Here is a 22985-nt window from a genome sequence, read left to right as displayed (position 1 = left end):
AAGGAAAACAAAAACACTAATTTGAAAAGATATATGTACACCAACGTTCATTGTGGTGTTACTAATAGCCAAGATATGGAAGCAATATAAGTGTCTATCAATAGAGGAGTAAAGATGTGCCACATATATACAGTGGAATACTACTCAGCAATAAAAAGTAATGAAATGTTGCCATTTACTTCAACATGAATAGGTCTAGAGCATATTATGTTACGTGAAATGAATTAGAAAGTGAAAGACAAGTACCATATGATCTCACTTACATGTGGAATATGAAAAACTTTAATTCTTGCTTTTATTTGGGAATTTAATGAGTTTTCTCCCTCTGTTCAGATTCATATTCCTTTAAAAATATGAATATACAAAGTTGAATAAATTAATGTATGCATTTTGATAAATTTGAACATATGGCTATGTATATGATACTGTCATCACAAACAACATAATATGTCACCTCCAAAAGACTTCCTGTGCTTCTTGCCTTTTTTGTTTGTTTGATTTTTGAGAAAAGCCCTGGTCATGAGTTTGTGTACTTTAAAATTTAAGAGGGCAGAAGCCTATCCTTGAGGGTGTCTTTTGTCACTATTGTTTTCTGTGTGGAAGACACAATTATGCAATGAGTTGTCTTTATAGGCCTAAAAGATAAAGAAGTAATCTGAACAGCTCTAAACAGTCTCTTTAGCTAAGTTTGTAACAAATCTTGTTGGGTCTTTCCCTCCAAACTAAGGTTGTCTTAACTAATAAAAATGATCAGAGATATTATGTAACATCACAGGTTTATTTTCCTTGCTTTGTGTGTGTATATCCTTGTGTGTGTCAAATTTAAAATTATTTTATGGCAAATCATCCCCCAATCAAATATTAAAGTTGTTCTAGTAATTTTTCCAAATATATCAAATTTTTCTAAATATACCAAAGTCAATTTTTCTCAAGAACTGGACAAAGCACGAATGGTCATTTCTATTTAAAAAAATGGATCTGGGTTACAGCTGATTCTTGTCCAGGAAGTTCAGTTCAGTTCAGTTGCTCAGTCATGTCTGACTCTTTTTGACCCCATGGACTATAGCGTGCCAGGCTTCCCTGTCCATCACCAGCTCCCAAGCTTGCTCAAACTCATGTCCATTGAGTTGGTGATGCCATCCAACCATCTCATCCTCTGTCGTCCCCTTCTCCTCCTGCCTTCAATCGTCCTCAGCATCAGTGTCTTTTCCGAGGAGTCAGTTCTTCATGTCACATGACCAAAGTATTGGAGCTTCAGCTTCAACATCAGTCCTTCCAATGAATACTCAGGACTGATTTCCTTTAGAATTGACTGGTTTGATCTTGCAGTTCAAGGTACTCTCAAGAGTCTTCTCCAACACCACAGTAAAAAAGCATCAGTTCTTCAGTGCTCAGCCTTTTTTATGGTCCAACTCTCACATCTATACCTGACTACTGGAAAAACCATAGCTTTGACTAGACAGACCTTTGTTGGCAAAGTAATGTATCTGCTTTTTAATATGCTGTCTAGATTTGTCATAGCTTTTCTTCCAAGGAGCAAGCTTCTTTTAATTTCATGGCTGCAGTCATCATCTGCAGTGATTTTGGAGCCCCCCAAGGATAGCCTCTCACTGTTTCCATTGTTTCCCTATCTATTTTCCATGAAGTGGTGAGACCAAATGCCATAATTTTAGTTTTTTGAATGTTGAAATGTTGAGTTCTAGGCCAGATTTTTCACTCTCCTCTTTCACTTTCATCAAAAGGCTCCTTAATTTCTCTTTACTTTCTGCCATAAGGCTGTTGTCATCTGCATATCTGAGGTTATTGATATCTCTCCTGGCATTCTTGATCCCAGTTAGTGCTTTATCCAGCCTGGCATTTCTCATAATGTACTCTGCATATAAGTTAAATAAGCAGGGTGACAATATGCAGCCTTGATGTACTCCTTTCCCAATTTGTAACCAGTCTATTGTTCCATGTCTGGTTCTAACTTGCTTCTTGATCTGCATACAGATTTCTCAGGAGGCAGGTAAGGTGACCACATGGTATTCCCATGTCTTTTAGAATTTTCCACAGTTTGTTGTGATCCACACAGTGAAAGGCTTTGGTGTAGTCAATAAAACAGAAGTAGATGTTTTTCTGGAATTCTCTTGCTTTTTCTATGATCCAATGAATGTTGGCAATTTGATCTCTGGTTCCTCTGCCTATTCTAAATCTAGCTTGAACATCTGGAAGTTCTTGGTTCACCTACTGTTGAAGCCTGGCTTGGAGAATTTTGAGCATTACTTTGCTAGCATGCGAGATGAGTGCAATTGTGCGGTAGTTTCCTTTGCCTTTTCTAAATCCAGCTTGAACATTTGAAAGTTCTTGGTTCACCTACTGTTGATGCCTGGCTTGGAGAATTTTGAGCATTACTTTGCTAGCATATGAGATGAGTGCAATTGTGCAGTAGTTTGAACATTTTTTGACATTGCCTTTCTTTGGGATTGGAATGAAAACTACCTTTTCCAGTTCTGTGGCCACTGCTGAGTTTTCCAAATTTGTTGGCATGTTGAGTGAAGCACTTCCACAGCATCATCTTTTATGATTTGAAATCACTCAGCTGGAATTCTATCACCTCTACTATCTTTGTTGGTAGGGCACTTCCTAAGACCCACTTGACTTTGTATTCCAGGATGTCTGGCTCTCGGTGAGTGATCACACCATTGTGGTTATCTGGGTCATAAAGATCTTTTTGGTATAGTTCTTCTGTGTATTCTTGCTACCTCATCTTAATATCTTCTGCTTCTATTAAGTCCATACTGTTTCTCTCCTTTATTGTGCCCAGCTTTGCATGAAATCTTCCCTTGGTATCTCAAATTTTCTTGAAGAGATTGCTAGTCTTTCCCATTCTATTGTTTTCCTCTATTTCTTTGTACTGATCACTGAGGAAGGCTTTCTTATCTCTCCTTGCTATTCTTTGAAACTCTGTATTCAGATGGGTCTATCTTTCATTTTCTCCTTTTTCTTTAACTTCTCTTCTTTTCTCAGCTGTTTTTAAGGCCTCCTCAGACAACCATTTTGCATTTCTCTTTCTTGGGGATGATTTTGATCACTCCTCCTATACAATGTCATAAACCTCCATCCATAGTTCTTCAGGCACTCTATCAGATCTAATCCCTTGAATCTATTTGTTCCTTTTACTGCATTATTGTAATGGATTTAATTTAGGTCATACTTGAATGGTCTAGTGGTTTTCCCTACTTTCTTCAATTTAAGTCTGAATTTTCCAATAAAGAGTTCACGGTCTGAGCCACAGTCAGCTCCTGGTCTTGTTTTTGCTGACGGTATAGAATTTCTCCATCTTTGGCTGCAATGAATATAATCAATCTGACTTCAATATTGGCCATCTTGTGATGTCTATATGTAGAGTAGTCTCTTGTGTTGTTGGAAGAGGGTGTCTGCTATGACCAGTGTATTCTCTTGGCAAAACTCTCTTAGCCTTTGTCCTGCTTCATTTTATACTCCAAGGCCACTACTCTGTTACTGTTACTCTGGGTATCTCTTGACTTCCTATTTTTGCATTTTAGTCCCGTATGATGAAAGTACTTTTTTTTTTTTTTTTTTTTTTTTTTTGCTGTTAGTTCTCGAAGGTCTTGTAGGTCTTCATGGATCTGTTCAATGTCAGCTTCTTTAGATTGGTGGTTGGGCACAGACTTGGATTACTGTGACATTGAATAGTTTGCCTTGGAAATGAACAGAGATTATTCTGTCATTTTTTGAGATTGCACCCAAGTACTGCACTTTTGATTCTTCTGTGGTCTATAATGGCCACTTCATTTCTTCTAAGAGATTCTTGCCCACAGTAGTAGATATAGTGGTCATCTGGATTAAATTCACCCATTCCGGTTCTAGTTCATTGATTCCTAAAATGTCAATTTTCACTCTTGCCATCTCCTGTTAACCACTTTCAATTTACCTTGATTCATAGACCTAACATTCCAGGTTCCTATGCAGTGTTATTCATTACAGCATCAGACTTTACTTCCATCACCCATCACATTCACAATTGGGAGTTTTTTGTTGTTGTTTGCTTTGCCTCCATCTCTTCATTCTTTCTGGAGCTATTTCTCCACTCTTCTGCAGTAGCATATTGGGCACCTACCGACCTGTGGAATTTATCTTTCAATATCATATCGTTTTGCCTTTCATACTGTTCATGGGGTTCTCAAGGCAAGAATACTGAATTACCGAGATGGTGGAGTAGAAGGACAAGTGCTCATCTTCTGCAAGAACTGCAAAATTGCAACTCATTGCTGAACAACCATTGACAGAAGAGTGTTGGATCCCACCAAAAAAAGATACCCCATGTCCAGGGGCAAAGGAGAAGCCCCAAGATGATGGTAGGAGGGGTGAAATTGCATTTAGAATCAAAACCCCATACCTGCCAGAGATGCTTGGAGGGCTCAAGTAAAACCTTGTTCACGAAAGCATATGATTTATCATCCAATAATTTACTTAAATCTTGATCTGCTAGACCAGAAGACATGCCAGAAAAGTCCAATTCTCTCTTGTTATTCTTACCTGTTAATTTTTCACTATACAACCTTATGTTGATTTCTCACCATATTAGTTAAACACCAAATAAATGTAAAATCCTTTAAGTTGCTTTAAAAATGTGAGGTTTTTCACAGAACTAGAACAAATAATTTCACAATTTGTATGGAAATACAAAAACTTGAATAGCCAAAGCAATCTTGAGGAAGAAGAATGGAACTGGGGGAATCAACCTGTCTGACTTCAGGCTCTACTACTGATAGGGTAACAGGCAGGAAGGCCAGGGGTCTCCAAATGGAGGAAAGAGGCTGCAAGTGCCAGACATTTTTATCTCTCTTAAATGGCAGGAAGAAACACACCAGCAATATGTTTTTCCTTCTCTATACAAATTTAAAAGAAGGTTTCTCTTAAAATGCTGTGTTGCCATGACACCTGGTTTCACCTGAAGCTAACTACTCTCAAACCTTGAGTTAACCAATACATTTCTTTTTCTTATGGAAATGTTGTCTTAAGCTATGTTAATGTACCCCAGACTCTATCTTCAAGTTGGTTCTGCCAAATGGCCTAACTTACTTACTCAGATATTGTTCCCCTAATCTATGTAAACGAAACTATTTGCTGGTATTCTGCCCTTCTACAAGATTCAAGTCAATCATTTTATGGCCAGGGATGAATTATCTGGTGCCATTATAAATTTTATGACATTCCTTTCTTTTCATTAACAGACTGTGAGTGACTATATAACATATAGCTAAAGACAAGGAGGGGGGTACTCTTTTGCCCCTCTTCTGATGCCTATGTCAGAAGCTTTCTCTATCTCCTTTATACTTTAATAAAATTTTATTACACAAAAGCTCTGAGTGATCCAGCCTCATCTCTGGCCCTAGATTGAATTCGTCTCCTCCGGAGGTGAAGAACCCTGCATCTTATCATTCAGCAACAACCTTTCACTACAAAGCTACAGTCATTAAGACAGTATGGTACTGGCACAAAGACAGAAATATAGATCAATGGAACAAAATAGAAAGCCCAGAGATAAGTCCACGCACCTATGGACACCTTATCTTTGACAAAGGAAGCAAGAATATACAGTGGAGAAAAGGCAATCTCTTTAACAAGTGGTGCTGGGAAAACTGGTCAACCACTTGTAAAAGAATGAAACTAGAACACTTTCTAACACCATACACAGAAATAAACTCAAAATGGATTAAGGATCTAAACATAAGACCAGAAACTATAAAATACCTAGAGGAAAACATAGGAGAAACACGCTCTGACATAAATCACAGCAGGATCCTCTATGACCCACCTCCCAGAGTATTGGAAGTAAAAGCAAAAATAAACAAATGGGACCTAATTAAACTTAAAAGCTTCTGCACAACAAAGGAAACTATAAGTAAGGTGAAAAGACAGCCTTCAGAATGGCAGAAAATAATAACAAATGAAGCAACTGACAAAGAATTAATCTCAAAAATACACAAGCAACTCCTGCAGCTCAATAAATGACCCAATCAAAAAATGGGCCAAAGAACCAAACAGACATTTCTCCAAAGAAGACATACAAATGGCTAACAAACACATGAAAAGATGCTCAACATCACTCATTTTCAGAGAAATGCAAATGAAAACCACAATGAGGTACCGTTTCATGCCAGTCAGAATGTCTGCTATCCAAAAGTCTACAAACAATAAATGCTGGAGAGGGTGTGGAGAAAAGGGAACTCTCTTACACTGTTGGTGAGAATGCAAACTAGTACAGCCACTATGGAGAACAGTGTGGAGATTCCTTAAAAAACTGGAGATAGAACTGCCATATGACTCAGCAATCCCACTGCTGGGACATACACACCAAGGAAACCAGAATTGAAAGAGACATGTGTACCCCAATATTCCTCGCAGCACTGTTTATAATAGCCAGGACATGGAAGCAACCTAGATGTCCATGGGCAGATGAATGGATAAGAAAGCCATGGTACATATACACATTGGAATATTACTCAGCCATTAAAAAGAATACAGTTGAATCAGTTCTAATGAGGTGGATGAAACTGGAGCCTATTATATAGAGTGAAGTAAACCAGAAAGAAAAAAACCAATACAGTATACTAACACATATATATAGAATCTAGAAAGATGGTAATGATAACCCTGTATGTGAGACAGCAAAAGAGATGCACATGTATTGAACAGTCTTTCGGACTCTGTGGGAGAGGGCGAGGGTGGGATGATTTTGGAGAATGGCATTGAAACATGTATATATTCATATGTGAGATGAATCTCCAGTCCAGGTTCGATGCATGAGACAGGGAGCTCAGGGCTGGTGCACTGGGATGACCCAGAGGGATGGGATGGGGAGGAAGGTGGGAAGGGGGTTCAGGATGGGGAACACATGTACACCCATGGCAGATCCATGTCAATGTATGGCAGAACCACTACAATATTGTAAAGTAATTAGCCTCCAATTAAAATAAATAAATTTATATAAAAAACTCAAAGTAAATAAATAAAATAATATAAAAAATGTGAGGTTTTATGACAGAGTTTGAAATTGGATGTGAATCCTAGAACTAATTTTAATAGTTTCAACTTTTACTGATACAGATTCTAAGCATCAAAACTATACTCACATTGTTAATCAAGTTGCTTTCTAGTCTAGAAATACAAATTTTTTCTTTTTCATCCTGATTCTTGCACAGTTTCAAAAAACATTCCTGGCTATTCCCATTATGCATGAAAATGTTTCCATGTTATAGTTCATTATTAATATCACTTTCTTGTTCTCTCACTGATTCAGAAGGCTCATGTTTTTGATATGTATGAAGAAAATTAAGAAATCCACACATTTTGTCCATATATTTTATTTATTTTAGCATTTAATGATATTTGGCTAAAAATACAAAACTTTGCAACGTGTTTGTTAGAGTAACAATGTGTTGTTAAAGAATTAGTAGCAGATTCCATGGTGGCTCAGATGGTAAAATGTCTGCCTGCAGTGTGGGAGACCCGGGTTCGATCCCTGGGTTGGGAAGAACCCCTGGAGAAGGAAATGGCAACCCACTCCAGTACTCTTGCCTGGAAAATCCCACGAACAGAGGAGTCTGGTCCATGGGGTTGCAAACAGTCGGACACGACTGAGCGACTTCACTTTCTTTCTAGATAAATGGAAGTTGATAAACTTATGATACTCATAGTTGGCCTAAGGTGTAGAGAGCCTCACACTGAATGAACAGTGGCAGCAGGCTGACCACTTAGATGTGCCCAGTCTTGCAGAGAGTGATGAAATATTTCTTAGGTGCCATGGTCATAGGAAGTCCACTGATGAATGCTTGTCATGGTATTTTATGATTAACTTGAAATAAATAGTTTTTATTGTAATTCATAGTACATTTGTTTAATGTTTACAACTACTATTTCAGTATGTATCAACCAAAATAGAATGATTTTCTAATACATTTCCACAGAATGCCCTTACTGGTGAGTATTAGCCAAGAATTACCATTGTCTAGGAATATGAAGGGAGAAGGCAATGGCACCCCACTCCAGTACTCTTGCCTGGAAAATCCCACAGATGGAGGAGCCTGGTAGGCTGCTGTCCATGGAATCGCTGAGTCGGACACGACTGAGTGACTTCACTTTCACTTTTCACTTTCCTGCATTGGAGAAGGAAATAGCAACCCATTCCAGTGTTCTTGCCTGGAGAATCCCAGGGACAGAGGAGCCTGTTGGGCTGCTGTCTATGGGGTAGCACAGAGTCGGAAACGACTGAAGCGACATAGCAGCAGCAGCAGGAATATGAGGAACTTGACATATTTTGCAAAAAGAACATCTAACATGATCTGTGAACATATGAGGCTACAGTGAGTTATTAAAGAAACCTTTATATAACCTACCTCAATGGTTAAATAATTTCATTTGATGTCTGCTAACTCACTTGCAAGTGAATACACTCCTCATGAGGTTGCCCAGTGCCCCCTTTACATCCTTATTCCTCAGAGTGTAGATGAAAGGGTTGAGTGTAGGAGTCACCACTCCATAGAAGAGAGCCATGAACTTGGGCTGGTCCCTTGAGATGGAGGAGGGGGGCTGAAGGTACATGCTAATGGCTGGGCCATAAAATAAGAAAACTACTATGAGATGGGAGGAACATGTCCCAAAGGCTTTTTTCCTTCCCTCCAAAGATTTAATCTTAAATACAGCATGTCCAATGCAAGCATAGGAAATAAGAATTAAGCACAGTGGCACAGCTAAGAAAAAAATGCATACCACAGAGAGTGTGAGCTCATTAGTACCCTTTTCTCCGCAGGCAGTCTTTATCAGAACAGGAATCTCACATACCAAGTGGTCCAGGGTATTGTGACCACACAGTGGTAACTGTAATGTGACAGTGGCCTCTGAGACAGCATAGGTCATTCCACTCAGCCACACGGTGGCCACTAATAAGATACAGACGTGCTGATTCATGATGAGGGTGTAGTGTAGAGGCTTGCAGATGGCCAAGTAGCGATCAAAAGACATAACAGCCAAAAGCAGACATTCTGTGCCCCCCATTATGTGGAAGAAATAAAGCTGAACTGCACACCCCATATAGCTGATAGTCTTCTTAGACGTTCCCAGGTTAAAGAGCATCTGAGGGACAATGCTTGTGGTGTAGCACATGTCCAAAAAGGAGAGGTTGGTGAGGAAGAAATACATGGGGCTGTGCAGATGGGGGTCTAACTTGGACACCAGAAATATGGCTATGTTTCCCATCATGGCCATGGGGTATGTTATAAGCAGAATAATGAATACAGGAAGCTCGAGCCAAGGACGGTCAGCAAAGCCTAGTAGAATAAACTCTTCAGGATGGCTTTTGTTAATTAGTTCCATTATCTTCATTTTTGTTTCACCTATAGCAGGGAAGTGGCAGGGAAGGTAGAAATATTTTGAGAAATGACAAAACACAGTTATGCAGTGTGTGTAATTAGGTATCAAGTCATAGGAGATTGGATACAGTAACTTGGGAAGGGAGATAATTAAATTAATGTGACACCAGGTGACTTAATTAAAGTCACCAGGTGACTTTATTTTCATAACTACAAAATAAAGGCAACTACCTTAAACAAATAACCTTGCTGAAGGTCAATTTCCTACTCTGTTTAATAAATATGAGAGTAACTATGTCTTTGGGCTATGGTGAGGATTAAATAAGTGACTGTTGTTCTGATACTCCAAAGTAATGGTTTTCATACTTTGCTTGTGAAAATTTTAGCTGAAGAGACTGTTAACATGATTCCTATCTCCAGGTGTCTGATAGAGTAGATGTGGCATGGAGTCCAGGAGTCAGATGGGTCATTATCAGAAACACTGCTGCAGGACATTACTGAAATATTGAGAAGATTAAAAGCATTGACGTAGTTATAGGAGACGACCAGACTGGAGACAACCTAGGAAGCCTTATCAGGACAGCCTTGTTCAGAATTTATGGTTATCAGGGAGGGAAGAGTTGGTTGAAGGGATAGTTAGGGAATTTGGGATTGACATGTACATACAGCTATATTTAAAATGGATAATCAACAAGGACCTACTGTTATAGCACAGGGAACTCTGCTCAATATTATGTAACAACCTAAATAAAAAAAGCATTTGAAAAAGAATAGATATGTGAATATGTATAACAGAATCACCTTGCTGTAGAGTAGAAACTAACACAACCTTGTAAATCATCTATACTCTAATATAAAATAAAAAGCTAGAAAAAAAAAGCTTATTCAGATTCAGATATACTATTATAGTTGAATAATTTTATCTTTCCTATGGGAACTAGGACTTGCTTCCTTTGTGGCTCAGCTGGAAAAGAATCCACCTGCAATGTGAGAGACCTGGGTTCGATCCCTGGGCTGGTAAGATCCCCTGGAGAAGGGAAAGTCTACCCACTCCAGTATCCTGGCCTGGAGAATTCCATGGACTGTACAGTCCGTGGGGTTGCAAAGAGTTGGATATGACTGAGTGACTTTCACTTCACTTCATGGGAACTAAGAAGGCTTATTTTATTCAAATCCATCTTAGTAGTTTAGAATTGAGCAAGAAATTTAAGCACGTCAATTTCCTGAAGTATATAATGAGAGAATTTTGCTATGTAGTATGTTTTTCCATACTCAAAAATTTGTTTTTGAATGTAAATTTCCTTGCATAGCTACTTAGTTCAAACTGGGCATTTGATTTTTCATGTTAAATTTTAATTATCTATCTTCTACGAATTTTCCTTCAGTGAGTGAACTTATCCTGTTTTTATATAAGAGTTTGGATGGTTATCAATGATTCACATAATTGCATATAACTACAAACAACCTTTAAGGCCAGGAAACTGATGTCAGGAGGAAATTCCAATTCAGGATTGGAGACATTATTCATAGGCATGTGACATTATTCATAGGCATAAAGTACTTCATATACTCACGACATAATGCCCTCCATTTCTTAAAGATTTTGGCTGTGCTGTGCAACTTGGGAGATCTTATCTCAGTTCCCCCACCAGGAATTGAACCTGGACCACAGCAATAAAAATGCCTTATCCTAAGTGCTATAACCACTAGACAATCAGGGAACTTCTTCTCTCTCTCTCTCTTTTTTTTTTTTAAGCTATGCAGCACATGTGACAACAAAATCAACTAGCTGAGCAAAGCAGTTTTTGAGAAAATTTAAAAAGTAAAGTGAATTTTTGTTTATCCTTTTTTCCCTGTTTAGTGTTAAACTGTGTTTCATGAAATCTATTATCTTCTGTAAGACAAAAAATAATCAGATAGGAAATTAAAGTAGTGTATACCAGTGACAAAATTCCGAGTTACTCTGCCAATTAATAATTGATTCAATGGAAACAGAATTATACTTGCAAAGCATAGTTTTCACACGCTTTATTTCATCGAATCCTCAAAGCCATCTTGTGAGCTGTCTGTCACACAAAGCTACTCAGGGCTAAGATGTGAATATGGCCCTTTGTTTACACACTAACTCTAGATTCGATATGTATAATACAGTAATAAAATAATAATTCCAACTCATCCTGAAAGAGCTCTATGCACCAAACACTACAGTAAACATTTTACACCCATTAAATCTTTAGTACCTAGCCCCAAACCCTATGACAAAGTAAGTTTTAGTACTCATATTTTAAGATGTTGTTAACCAGTCATTCTTATTGAGGTTCTAAATACCAAAAGGCAATTAATTCCTTAAATAAGATAGTGAGATAATGAGACTGTAAATTTAGAGTTTCAAGTTTCCAAGGAAAGCACATGTAGAGATATTTTCTAAGTGAGTATGTTTCCTACAACTTATTCAACCCTGACACTATTTAAGGTGTTAAAAGAGCATTTCAAACGTAGGAATATATCTTGACCTAAGTTCTCTTTATGGTGAAAGTTCTTTTGGTAGATGTATATGGAATAAAAGCATGGTATGAATTAATTTAGCTGTTAAAATAAATATTAAAAGAGGCAATCTGCCCACATTATTAAATAATTCCACCATATGACATCTATTGTCTATTTGGTTAACATTGTTATACTTACCTTCTTGTATTTTTTAACCATGGTTCATTTTTCAATTTTTTTAAAGAGTAATTTTAGTCTTGATCCTCCATGAATTCTTCCATAATTTTTTCTAACTCTAATGACAGTGTTCAGCCAAGTATAATCTCAGCAATTGTATTAAATTTGTATTATTTGGAATTTTATATATATTATTCACCTTAGCAAGTGAAGTTTTGTTTGTTAATGGTGATCACCCCAGAGCCTCCTTCATTTCTCCATATATTTTCCAGGAGATACTACAAAAGTTGTCCTAAATAATGTGATTCTCTTTTCATGTATATTTACACTGTATAATTCTTTCTTAGGTAACTAATCTTTTCCATATCATTCTCATGATATTTCATTATTTTTAGTTCTTGTATTCCAAGGATTTTTATCCTACTTTTTGATATACTTTCAGTGATTTTTCATCACTATTTTCCCTTGGAGATAAATAGGGATTTATTTAGCTTCCACTATTTAAACCAGTGTTAAAAGTCACCTTACCAGAGTACCAACTTATTCCTTTTGACTTCTCCTTTATATTTCCACTAACATTTTCATTCTGGTGTGTCTTACTTGTACATCATTTGTATCCCACATTATTTTCTTTGTATTTGTAGTGATTTTAAAGTTTATATATAGGGAAAGATTGTAGAAGAAAAGTTTTTATCTGATATCAAAGCATCTGGATGAAACATGTGGACATGTCAATCTATCAAGTTCTGACTACATATTAAAAAGTATGCACATGATGGAATGAAAGCTACACACTTCACTCAAGTGTTTAATATCTGTCAGATTGGTATTTATTAAAATTTACATGATTTTAAGTTTGGTTTATGGAGAAGGCAATGGCACCCCACTCCAGTACTCTTGCCTGGAAAATCCCATGGATGGAGGAGCCTGGTAGGCTGCAGTCCTTGGGGTCATGAAGAGTCGGACACGACTGAGCAACTTCACTTTCACTTTTCACTTTCATGCATTGGAAAAGGACATGGCAACCCACTCCAGTGTTCTTGTCTGGAGAATCCCAGGCACGGTGAGCCTGGTGGGCTGCCGTCTATGGGGTCGCACAGAGTTGGACACGACTGAAGCGACTTAGCAGCAGCAGCAAGGTTGGTTTAAGTCAAAGACTGAGATTGATTACAAAGATAAATCTAGTTGCTTTCTAAAGGTATCAAACTAGATACTTCGGAAGTTTTAGAGAAGGCTCCTGGAAATGAAATGCTCTCTGCTTTTCCTACATATATTAGTTACTTTGAAGTAAACACATTCCAACCTTCTCTAAGAATGGGTAGTCTTTAAAACAAGTGTCTTTTTACTCACCTTATTTTGATAAATATAATTTAATAAAAAGGAATTATGGAGGCACACATGAATTTTCAAACTTTCAGAAAAGGACAGAGAAACTATAGTGTGTCTAAGCATAAGTGTGTCTAAACTATAGAATGTCTAAGCATTACCTTCAGAAGTATGAGTTTTTCACGTGACACAATGCTGCCAAAAAGGAAAAAAGTCCAGAATAGGAAGACAGTAGTAGTTAATATCAAGAATGCTTTGCAGGTATGCTTTTTGTATTATATTCCTAAGACTCTTGGGCATTCTTTACAAACAACTCATTTATGCTTATCCCAGATGAGTTAGCAGACAAAGTTCCTTGGGGACTGAGTTCTCCATGGAAATGCGTCTTATGTATAATTAGTTATCTACTGAATTGGGGTTGGTAGCAAGAGTCCTCTACTACTAGATTTGTCTTTTTTTTCCCCCATTTATTTTTTATTAGTTGGAGGCTAATTACTTTACAATATTGTAGTGGTTTTTGTCATACATTGACATGAATCAGCCACGGATTTACATGTATTCCCCGTCCCGATACTTGTATTCCCCATCCCGATAGATTTGTTTTAAAATAAACTCATTTCTTGACACACTGGAAACTATTTTTATGTTATTTTATTTTTAAAATTTTATTGTCATGATTTTTAATTGAAGCACAATTGACAGCAACATTATAGTATTTTCAATTGTACAACATACTGATTTGATGTTTGTATATGTGGCAAAATGATCACAGTAAGTCTAATTACCATTTGTCACTATGAGTGCATGCTGTCACTTCAGTCGTGTCTGACTCTTTGCAATCCTATGGACTGTAGCTTGCCAGGCCCCTCTGTCCGTGGGTTTCTTCAGGCAAAAATACTGGAGTGGATTGCCATGCCCTCTTCCAGGGGATCGTCCTGACCCAGGGATCGAACCTGCATCTCTTACATCTCTTGCATTGGCAGGTGGGTTCTTTACCACTAGTGACAGCTGGGAAGCCCCTTTGTCACTATACAGTGTTACATATTTACCCCAGAATTTTTAAGATTTACTTTTGTAGCAACTTACTTACAGATTTGTAATGCAATATTATTAACTATAGTCACCATGGTATAATAGCGGCACATTACATTTTTTGTTTTGTTTTGTTTTTTCATTTGTTTCTTGATTCCACATGTAAATAAAATCATATGGCATATGTCTTTGCCTAACTTATTTCATTTACCATAATGTTCTCAAGTTCCATCCATGTTTTCTCAAGTGGCAAGATTTCATTTTTTGCTACTCCATTGTATATATGTGACACATCCTCTTCATCCATTCATCCATCAGTGGTTAACTTAGGCAATTTCCATATCCTGGCTATTGTAAATAATGCTGCAGTTAATGTACAGGTGCATATCTTTTTGAATAGTGTTTTCATTTTCTCCAGATAAATACTAAGAAGTGGAATTGCTGGATCATAAGATAGTTATATCTTTAATTTTTTGAGGAAACTTCACACTATTTTCAATAATGGCTACACCAGTTTTTATTCCCATGAATAGTGTACTAGGGTTCTCTTTTTTCCACCTCCTTACCAATACTTGTTATTTTTAATCCATTTGATAATAGCCATTCTGATAAGTGTGAGGTGATATCTCATTGTAATTTTGATAGGCATTTCCTTAATTGTTAGTGATGTTGAACGTTTTTTCATGTGCCTGTATACCATCTATGTCTTCTTTAGAAAAAGGTCTATTTAGAACTTCTGCCCATTTTGCAATCTAATTGTATGATTTCTTTGTTTATTTTGGATATTAATCCCTTATTAAATATATAATTAGAAAATATATTCTCCCTTTCTGTAAGTTGCCTTTTTATGTTGTTCATGGTTTTCTTTGCTGTGCAGAAGATTTTTAATTTGATGTACTCTCATTTGTTTATTTTTGCTTCTCTTGTCATTACGTTTGAATTCAGAACCCCCCAAAAAATCACCAGTGGCAATATCAAGGATTATTTCTTTTTAGCTCTGCCATTGCTTTTTGTAGGGATTGCATTGAATTTGCAGATTGCCTTGTGTAATGTGGACATTTTAACAATATTCTCCCAATCCATAAGCACAGAATATCTTTACATCTGTTTGTGTCTTTTTCAGTTTTTTCATTAGTATTTTATAGTTTTCAGTATAAGTCTTTTACCTTCTTAGTTAAATTTATTTCTAGGCATTTTATTCTTTTGATGCAATTGTAAGTGGAATTGTTTTCTTGATTTCTTTTTCTGATAGTTTGTTGTTGGATAATAAATTTAAATAATATACTATTAGTACAAAACTAGCTTGAATAAGTGATTCTAGAGAATTTATATCTGAGTTCTTTGAATATCTTACTTTGTTCATTTGTAGACTATCTTACATAAAATTTAACTATTTCTGGCCATAAAATAAAGGAGCATAAAAATCAGTTGAAGAGAGAAGAAAAAGAAAATCATTAAGTGGTCTTTCATGTGAGGAGGAATCAAGTGATACTTAAAAAATACCTTCAGGAGATCAAGATGGTGGAGTGGGAGGGCACGGGGCTCACCTTTCTCAGAAACACATCAAAACTATAATGACATATGCAGGGACTCTTGCTCAAATTGACCTGGGGACAGCAGAACAGCTCTACTATAACCAAGGCTATAATGAAAGATTCATATGCAATTGGGTAGGAAGAGAAAAGCAGTTTGGTTGGGACTCACATCCCTAGGAGGAGACACGAAAGAAGAGGGGGATATCACAGGCTTGGGTACCCTCTCTGGGGAGCAAGGTGCTAAGGCCCATATTAGGCACCTCAACCCTGGGGTCTGACACCAGGAAGAGAAGACCCCTCAGCTGGTTTGAAAACCAGTGGAGCTTACTGGAGTAAGAAACAGAGACTCTGCTCTTGAAGAGTGCAGAATCAATCATGCTTACTCCCAATCTAGAGCAGAGACTGCGTGTTGAAAGCTTTCTGGGCTCTGGCTGATTTGCCAGAACCACCCCAGCATGTGCAAAAGCCTACACTGGGTTCCTGCACCAGGCCTTCTTACGCCAGTGCTATTCCCCACTGAGGAGGAGATGTCTATTGGCAATGAGAGTGAACACACCGGATGGGAGCTGAGACATCTCAATTCACTGGCCCTGCCTGTGAGCAGGGTAGAGGCAGCCATTACCAGCTTGCAAGTCCCTGGGGGAAGATGGAGCTTCCTTCAGACTAATTTCAGACCCAGCTCTCCCAGCAAAGACACTGGGCACAGAAAAACTGCATAGGGATGCTCCCATACAAGCACGTGGCTCAAAGACCTGGATAGGTAATGAATTCATTTAATTTTGAAGAGACAGAGAAAGTTAAAATGAGAAAACAGAAGAATATGTTTCAAATGAGAGAACATGAAGCAACTGAAAAATCCTAATGAACCAGATAATTTACCTGATAAAGTTTCAAAGCATTTGCAATAGAATGCTAACTGCACTGGGGGAAAATTGATGAACACAGTGAAAATTGTACCAAACTAGAAAATAGGAAGAGCCTTAGTTATAATGTCCATTTTGTCTGATATGAGTATTGCTACCCCTTCTTTCTTGTTTCTATTTGCATGAAATATCTTTTTCCATTCCCTCACTTTCAATCTGTGTGTGTCTTTAGCTCTGAAGTTAGTCTCTTGTAGGCAGCATATAGCTGGGTCTTGTTTTTTTATCCAATCATCCATCATATATATGTTTTATCACTGGAGCATTTAGTCCATTGACATTTAAAATAATTATTGATTGACATGTACTTATTGCTATTTTTCTTATTATCTGGTTGTTTTGGTAGTTATTCTCTGTTCTGTTCTTCTTTTATTATTTTCTATTGATTTTTTAGCTAATATTCTTCTGTTCTTTTCCCCCTTGTTTTTGTGTATCTTTTGTAGGTTTTTGATTTGTCATTACTATGGCTTGTGTATCTATATCTATATATCTACTTGTTTTAACCTGGTAGTCATTTAAGTTCAAACACATTCTGAAAGATTTACAGTTTTTACTCCTTTTCTCCTTATTTTGTGTTTTGGATATTATGCTTCATACCTTCATGTTAATCACATATTGTTTATTGTAGTTACAGTTATTTTATAATTTTTTGTCTTTTAATCTCTATGTGTAAGTAGTTAATCTTCTGCTTTTACTATATAATTGCCTTTCCTATTGGGATTTTCTCTTTCCTATAGATTCCTATTTGTTTTCCACTTAGAGATGACCCTTTAGCATTTTTTTTAGGGTAGATTTAGTTGTGATAAACTCTTTACTTGTCTGAGAAGTTCTTTATCTCTCCTTCAACTCTAAATAATAATCTTGCTCAGTAGAATATCCTAGTTGTAGATTTTTCCCTTTCAGAACTTTGAATATGTCATACCACTCCCTTATGACCTGCAAAGTTTCTGCAGAAAAACCAACTGAGAATCCATAAGGATTCTCTTGTATATTACTCTTTTTTTTCCCCCCTCTGACTGTATTTGTGATACAATTCTCTCTTTTTCTTTAAACTTTGCCATTTTAATTACAATATGTCTTGGTATGGGTCTGTTTGAGTTCAACTTTTTTGAATCCTCTGTCCTTTTTGTACCTGAATATTTGTTTCCTTCTTCATATTTTGGCAGTTTTCATCCATAATCTCATCAAATACATTTTAGATCCCCCCTTTTCCTTCTGTGAACCCTATAACGTGAATATTGGTGCATTTAATGTTGTCTCAGAGAGCTTTTAAACTGTTCTCAGTTTTTAAAATTTGCTTTTCTTTTTGCTGTTCTGATTGAGTGATTTCCATTATCCCTATCTTCCAGATCACTTATGAGTTCTTCTGTATCAATTAGCCACCTATTCATTCCTTTGACTGGTTTTTTTTTATTTCAACTTTTGAATTCTTCATTTCTGATTGAGTATATTTTATGTTTCTAGTTCCATGCTAAAATTCTCACTGTGTTCATCTATTCTTTTCCTTAATTCAGTTAACATTCTTATTACTAGTGCTTTGAATTCTTTATCTGGTAAAGTGTTTATTTCTGTTTCATTACTTTTTCAGGGGTTTTTTCTTGCTGTTTTAATTGAAACCAGTTCCTCTGCCTTTTCATCTGGTTTCACTTTCTCAACCTCTATAAATTTAGATAAAACAGTTACCTTTTGTGGTCTTACGTGAGTGTCACTCTGTGGGAATGTCCCTGTATGGATTGCATGTGTCTGAGTTCTTTGGTGGGAGAACTGGATTTGACATGGATACATGTCACTTCTTTCCTCAGGATGTACTAATGGCCATCACCTTAGTAGAAGATGGAGGAACTGAAGCTGGAGCTGGGTATGAAGTGGGATTTCCCCTCTGCTCATGACTGTCACCTCCTAACTGGGAGTGGGTTTTGACCCCAGGTTGCTGGAGCAGAAACCCTGAGGCCTGGGCTGGAGCTGGCTCTTTTCCCTTTAAGAGTGTGCTTTTTCCTCTCACGCACCAGGACCTTTGCCCCGTGGTGGGGAAGTGCTGAAACAAGGGAGGGCCCAAGCAGGCTCTTAGCTTGTGTTGGCAGTAGACAGATCCGGACTGTCCCTGATGCACTGCCTGGGCAGGGGCCAGCAAATATTTCCCTCACTCTGCTCAGATGCAGTCTTGGATCCAAGTCCCCTTTGTCTCTCATAGCCGATTATTCCCCCCAACCTCTGCCACCTTACCCTTTTATGGAACCACACCACAGGGAAGGCAGGGCCCACATGGACACTTGGCATGTACCAGTGTGTGAACTGTGGCAAACTGGCCACTGTCAGAGTTACGGGTTGTTTCCGGTGTGAGGCTTGAGTAAGCTCCAGCAATGGCCACCACCCAACACAATGCCAGCCTGGGACGGAGTCATCTCTGTGTCCCGTTTTTGAGCATTCTTCTTGGTCACAACACACCCAGATCCAGGGCTGCACTACAATGTGAATTAAGTGAGACTGAAGTGTTTTCTTGGCTTGGGTCAGGGCATGTGCAGAGGCTTTCTCCAGAAACCCTGCAGCCACTGGAGTGGTCTTCACTCTACCATCTTTGCCCTGCCTTGAGGGTAAGCTAGCGATGTGTACTTGTCACCAGCAGAGTCAAGCTTCCCACAGCCCTCCTGTTAGTCCCAGTGATTCTCTGGTCAGTCAAGAGGACTCATCTGCCCTGTGTAGTACCCCAGGACTGGGTCACTCAATCTGCAGCTCCAACCACTTACTCCCTAGGGCATATCTCTGCCCACATTTTCTCCTTTTTTTCCTCTGAGTTCCCATCTGGGGCAGCCATCTCAAACTTGATTGATCTCCTACTTTGAACTCTTTATCAGGTGAATTATCTTGTTTCATTAGGTTTTTTTTTTTTTTTTTTTTCAGGTATGTTCTTTGTTTGAAACATATTACTTTGTCTTCTTCATTTTGTTTAACTTTCTCTGTTGTTATCAAATTAGGTGAAATAGTTACCTATCCTGGTCTTGAGGCATCCTTAGGCATTCTGTGTGTGCCCAGGGGCTTCAGGAGAACTGGATCTGAAGTGAGCAGGGGCTGCACCTTCTCTCCATGTGTGCAGGCAGCCACCACCTTGGTGTGAGGTATGGCTGGTGTAGGAGGGGCTTGAGTCAGAGTCAGGCAGGAGTAAGCACCTCTCTTGTGCTCACCATCCTTTTGGAGGTGGGTTCGGGGCCAAGGGGCTAGACAAGGAGCTCGGACAGAATTGGGTTTCTCCTGGGTATGATGGTTGTCTCTACCTTGGTTGAGTCCTTGCCTGAGCCTGAGGGCATGAGGTTGCACTTTTGAGCTGGTTTCACTTTTCCCCAGTATGCATGCCTTGGTTGGAGGCTGGGTTGGGTCGAGAGTGGTTGGTGCCATGCCAATAAGGTGGCCTCATGCCCACCAGCGGCAGTGTTCTCCTCCCTAGAACTAGTTTTGCTCCTCCCATGTGTGAGTATGGACACATACCCTGGCGATGGCTGCCTTGGACCTGGTCAGGGCATGACTGGGGTCCAAGCCAGCTCCTTTCCCCCTAAGTGTGGGTGTTCTCATTGGCAACAGCCTCTGCTACAGAGGAGAGCAACGCCGGGGCGAGAGGGGCTGGAGCTGGAGGCTGGTGTGGGCTGGGGTCTTGCTGGTGCAGTCCTGGCAAGCTGGCCAGAGCCCATGCAGTTTTCAGTCTGTAGCTTCTGCACTGTGATCAGGAGTAAGCGTGACTGTGGGTGCTCTCTTTAAGAGTGGAGTCTTGGTTTCTTATAGCTCTGATCTGAGCCCCATTGGTTTTCAAACCAGCTAAGGGGGGTTATTTTCCTGGTGTCAGATCCCAGGGCTGGAGTGCCTAATATATGGCTGGAACCTCTCACTCCCAGGGAATTTTCTGAATATTTACTTAGTTATTTTTCCTCTATCGTTTTCATCCAACTACCATTCCTGTTGTTTATATTTGGTTTCATGTGTCTATTCTCTAAATCATATGTTTTCTTGGGTAATTTCTTATAGTTTCTTCTTTTTGTTTTTGGTTTGTTTGAGATAGTTTTAAATATTTACTTACCCATACTGATAATTTAGTTATCAACAGTAACAATTCAATTGTCAATTCTTTGTTGTATAATTTAGTTTTAGGAAACCAATTTTGAAAAATTTTATTGCACATAAATGAGCATTTCACTACTGATTGAAGTACTTAGCTGAATTTCACGGAATATTTAATTTTAAGGAAACCATATTGTCTAGGTATTCAATTTGGTATTGTTGCATTTGCCTTAGTGTTTGCTAGGGGTTGTGTTTTTAATTTTTCTGCTTATGCATTTACTACTTTCTTTTAAAGCTTGGAGCATTTGAAATTCTTCAGTCTTTTGGCAAATTGTCACCTATTTTGGAGGGGGAGGGTCAGCTTATACCTTTTCCCATACTTGAGATCCTTTTTGATCTTTGTCTCTAATGGATATCTCAATTTGTTTTTCCGATGATGGTCCTCACAAATTCTGCATGTACTTCAAAGTTAACTGAGGCAGTTTCAAAAGATAATTTTCGGGACATCATTTCTTAAAATTCTAATATGGGAGGTCTGTAGAGGAGTCAGTCCTTAAAAGTTTAAGGATTGTAATGTGTGCCAAAGCTGAAAAACAGCCCTCTAGCAAGTACAACCAGGTGCGTCAAATGTGCCTACACATGGGAAGATTTGTCACATAGAGATATTTTTAGAACATGTCTTTCAATACTTTCTAAGACACAATTTATATACATATAAATTTTAATATTTTTATAAATTTCATCTAAAATGTTGTACCATATGTTTATTTTATTTATTATGATAGCTACATATTAAAAAGCTACATTTTAGGGAGAATTTTGAGAGGAGGTAAAATCAAAAGTGCTTTTAGAACAGGGACTCTTCCAAGCCCTATATGGAGTTTTGTGCTTCATACACAGAACTAGCTATGTTTATTCTCTTCTTTGGTGGTACAATGAGACAAGAAGCCTCGTCATTGCCCTTTTCATGTCTTTGTTCCTTAAAGTATAAATAAAAGGATTAAGCATAGGAGTTACCAAACTGTAGAAAAGGGACATTAGTTTGTTCTTATCCTGGGAGCTAGTAGAAGAAGGTTGCACATACATGCTAATTACTGGTCCATAGAAGAGAGATACAACAATAACATGAGAACTACATGTGTTAAAGGCCTTCTTCTTTCCCTCTGAGGACCGAATTCTGAGCACTGTAGCTACAATGAACCCGTAGGAGACAAGAATAAATGACAAAGGAACCAGGGAATAGAAAGTGCCCACAACAGAGAGCATAGCTACATTGAATGTGGTGTCAGCACATGACATCTTGATCATCACTGGGACCTCACACAGGAAGTCATCTACCTTGTTGTTGCCACAAAGTGGCAGCTGGATGGTGAGGGATGACTGAAGCAAGGAGTTAGCCAAACCACTTAGCCATGCCATGACCACTAGGAAGATACAGAGTTGCTGTTGCATGATAACTGGGTACCTCAAGGGCTTGCAGATAGCCACATAACGATCCAAGGACATCACAGCTAAGAGGATGCATTCAGTGGCTCCCAGGAAGTGAAACGTGTAAAACTGGGTCACACAGCCTCCATAAGTGATAGACTTATCAGGGCCCCAGAGGTTCAGCAGCAGTTGAGGGGTGGTGGTTGTAGTAAAACAAAGGTCCAGGAAGGAGAGGTTGGAAAGGAAGAAGTACATGGGGCTGTCAAGTTGAGGATCTACCCTGGATACCACAATAATCGAGATGTTTCCCACTAGTGTGCAGATGTAAGCAGCAAGCACTATTGTGAAGAGTGGCATTTCCAACCAGGGATGGTCAGAGAAGCCCAAGAGAATGAAAAACTTTGGGGTACTTGTATTGCCTGCATTCATGATTGTTGCTCTTGTTTGTGAATTTAAGTCAAAGGGAAGATTTGCATTTCAGTATTAAATATTCTTGATGGTCAATTTATTCAGTTAAATAACATGGGTTATGAAGGGATTTTTCTCTGTGATGAAAGTCCAGTGATGTGATTTGATATTTGCAAGATGAAAAATTATGAGACAAAATGCCCCAAATAATGTTTTTGTAGTACACCTAAAAGGAAGACTAACAAATCTTG

General features: G+C 38.3%; 2 protein-coding genes across 2 annotated transcripts; both read right to left on the bottom strand.

Annotated features, from left to right (window-relative positions):
* Positions 1 to 8442: 8442 nt before the first annotated feature.
* LOC122697426 (olfactory receptor 2B11-like) lies at positions 8443 to 9381 on the bottom strand. The gene has a single exon (XM_043908250.1). The coding sequence runs from the start codon at positions 9379 to 9381 to the stop codon at positions 8443 to 8445; it is 939 nt and encodes a 312-aa protein (XP_043764185.1).
* Positions 9382 to 21810: 12429 nt separating this feature from the next.
* On the bottom strand, positions 21811 to 22755 carry LOC122697408 (olfactory receptor 2B11-like). The gene has a single exon (XM_043908230.1). The coding sequence runs from the start codon at positions 22753 to 22755 to the stop codon at positions 21811 to 21813; it is 945 nt and encodes a 314-aa protein (XP_043764165.1).
* Between the last annotated feature and the right edge of the window lie 230 nt (positions 22756 to 22985).

This window comes from Cervus elaphus, chromosome 7 (assembly GCF_910594005.1).
Source record: "Cervus elaphus chromosome 7, mCerEla1.1, whole genome shotgun sequence".
Taxonomy (NCBI): domain Eukaryota; kingdom Metazoa; phylum Chordata; class Mammalia; order Artiodactyla; family Cervidae; genus Cervus; species Cervus elaphus.
Note: the sequence above shows the minus strand (reverse complement) of the source record. Positions and strands in the feature narration are given on the sequence as shown.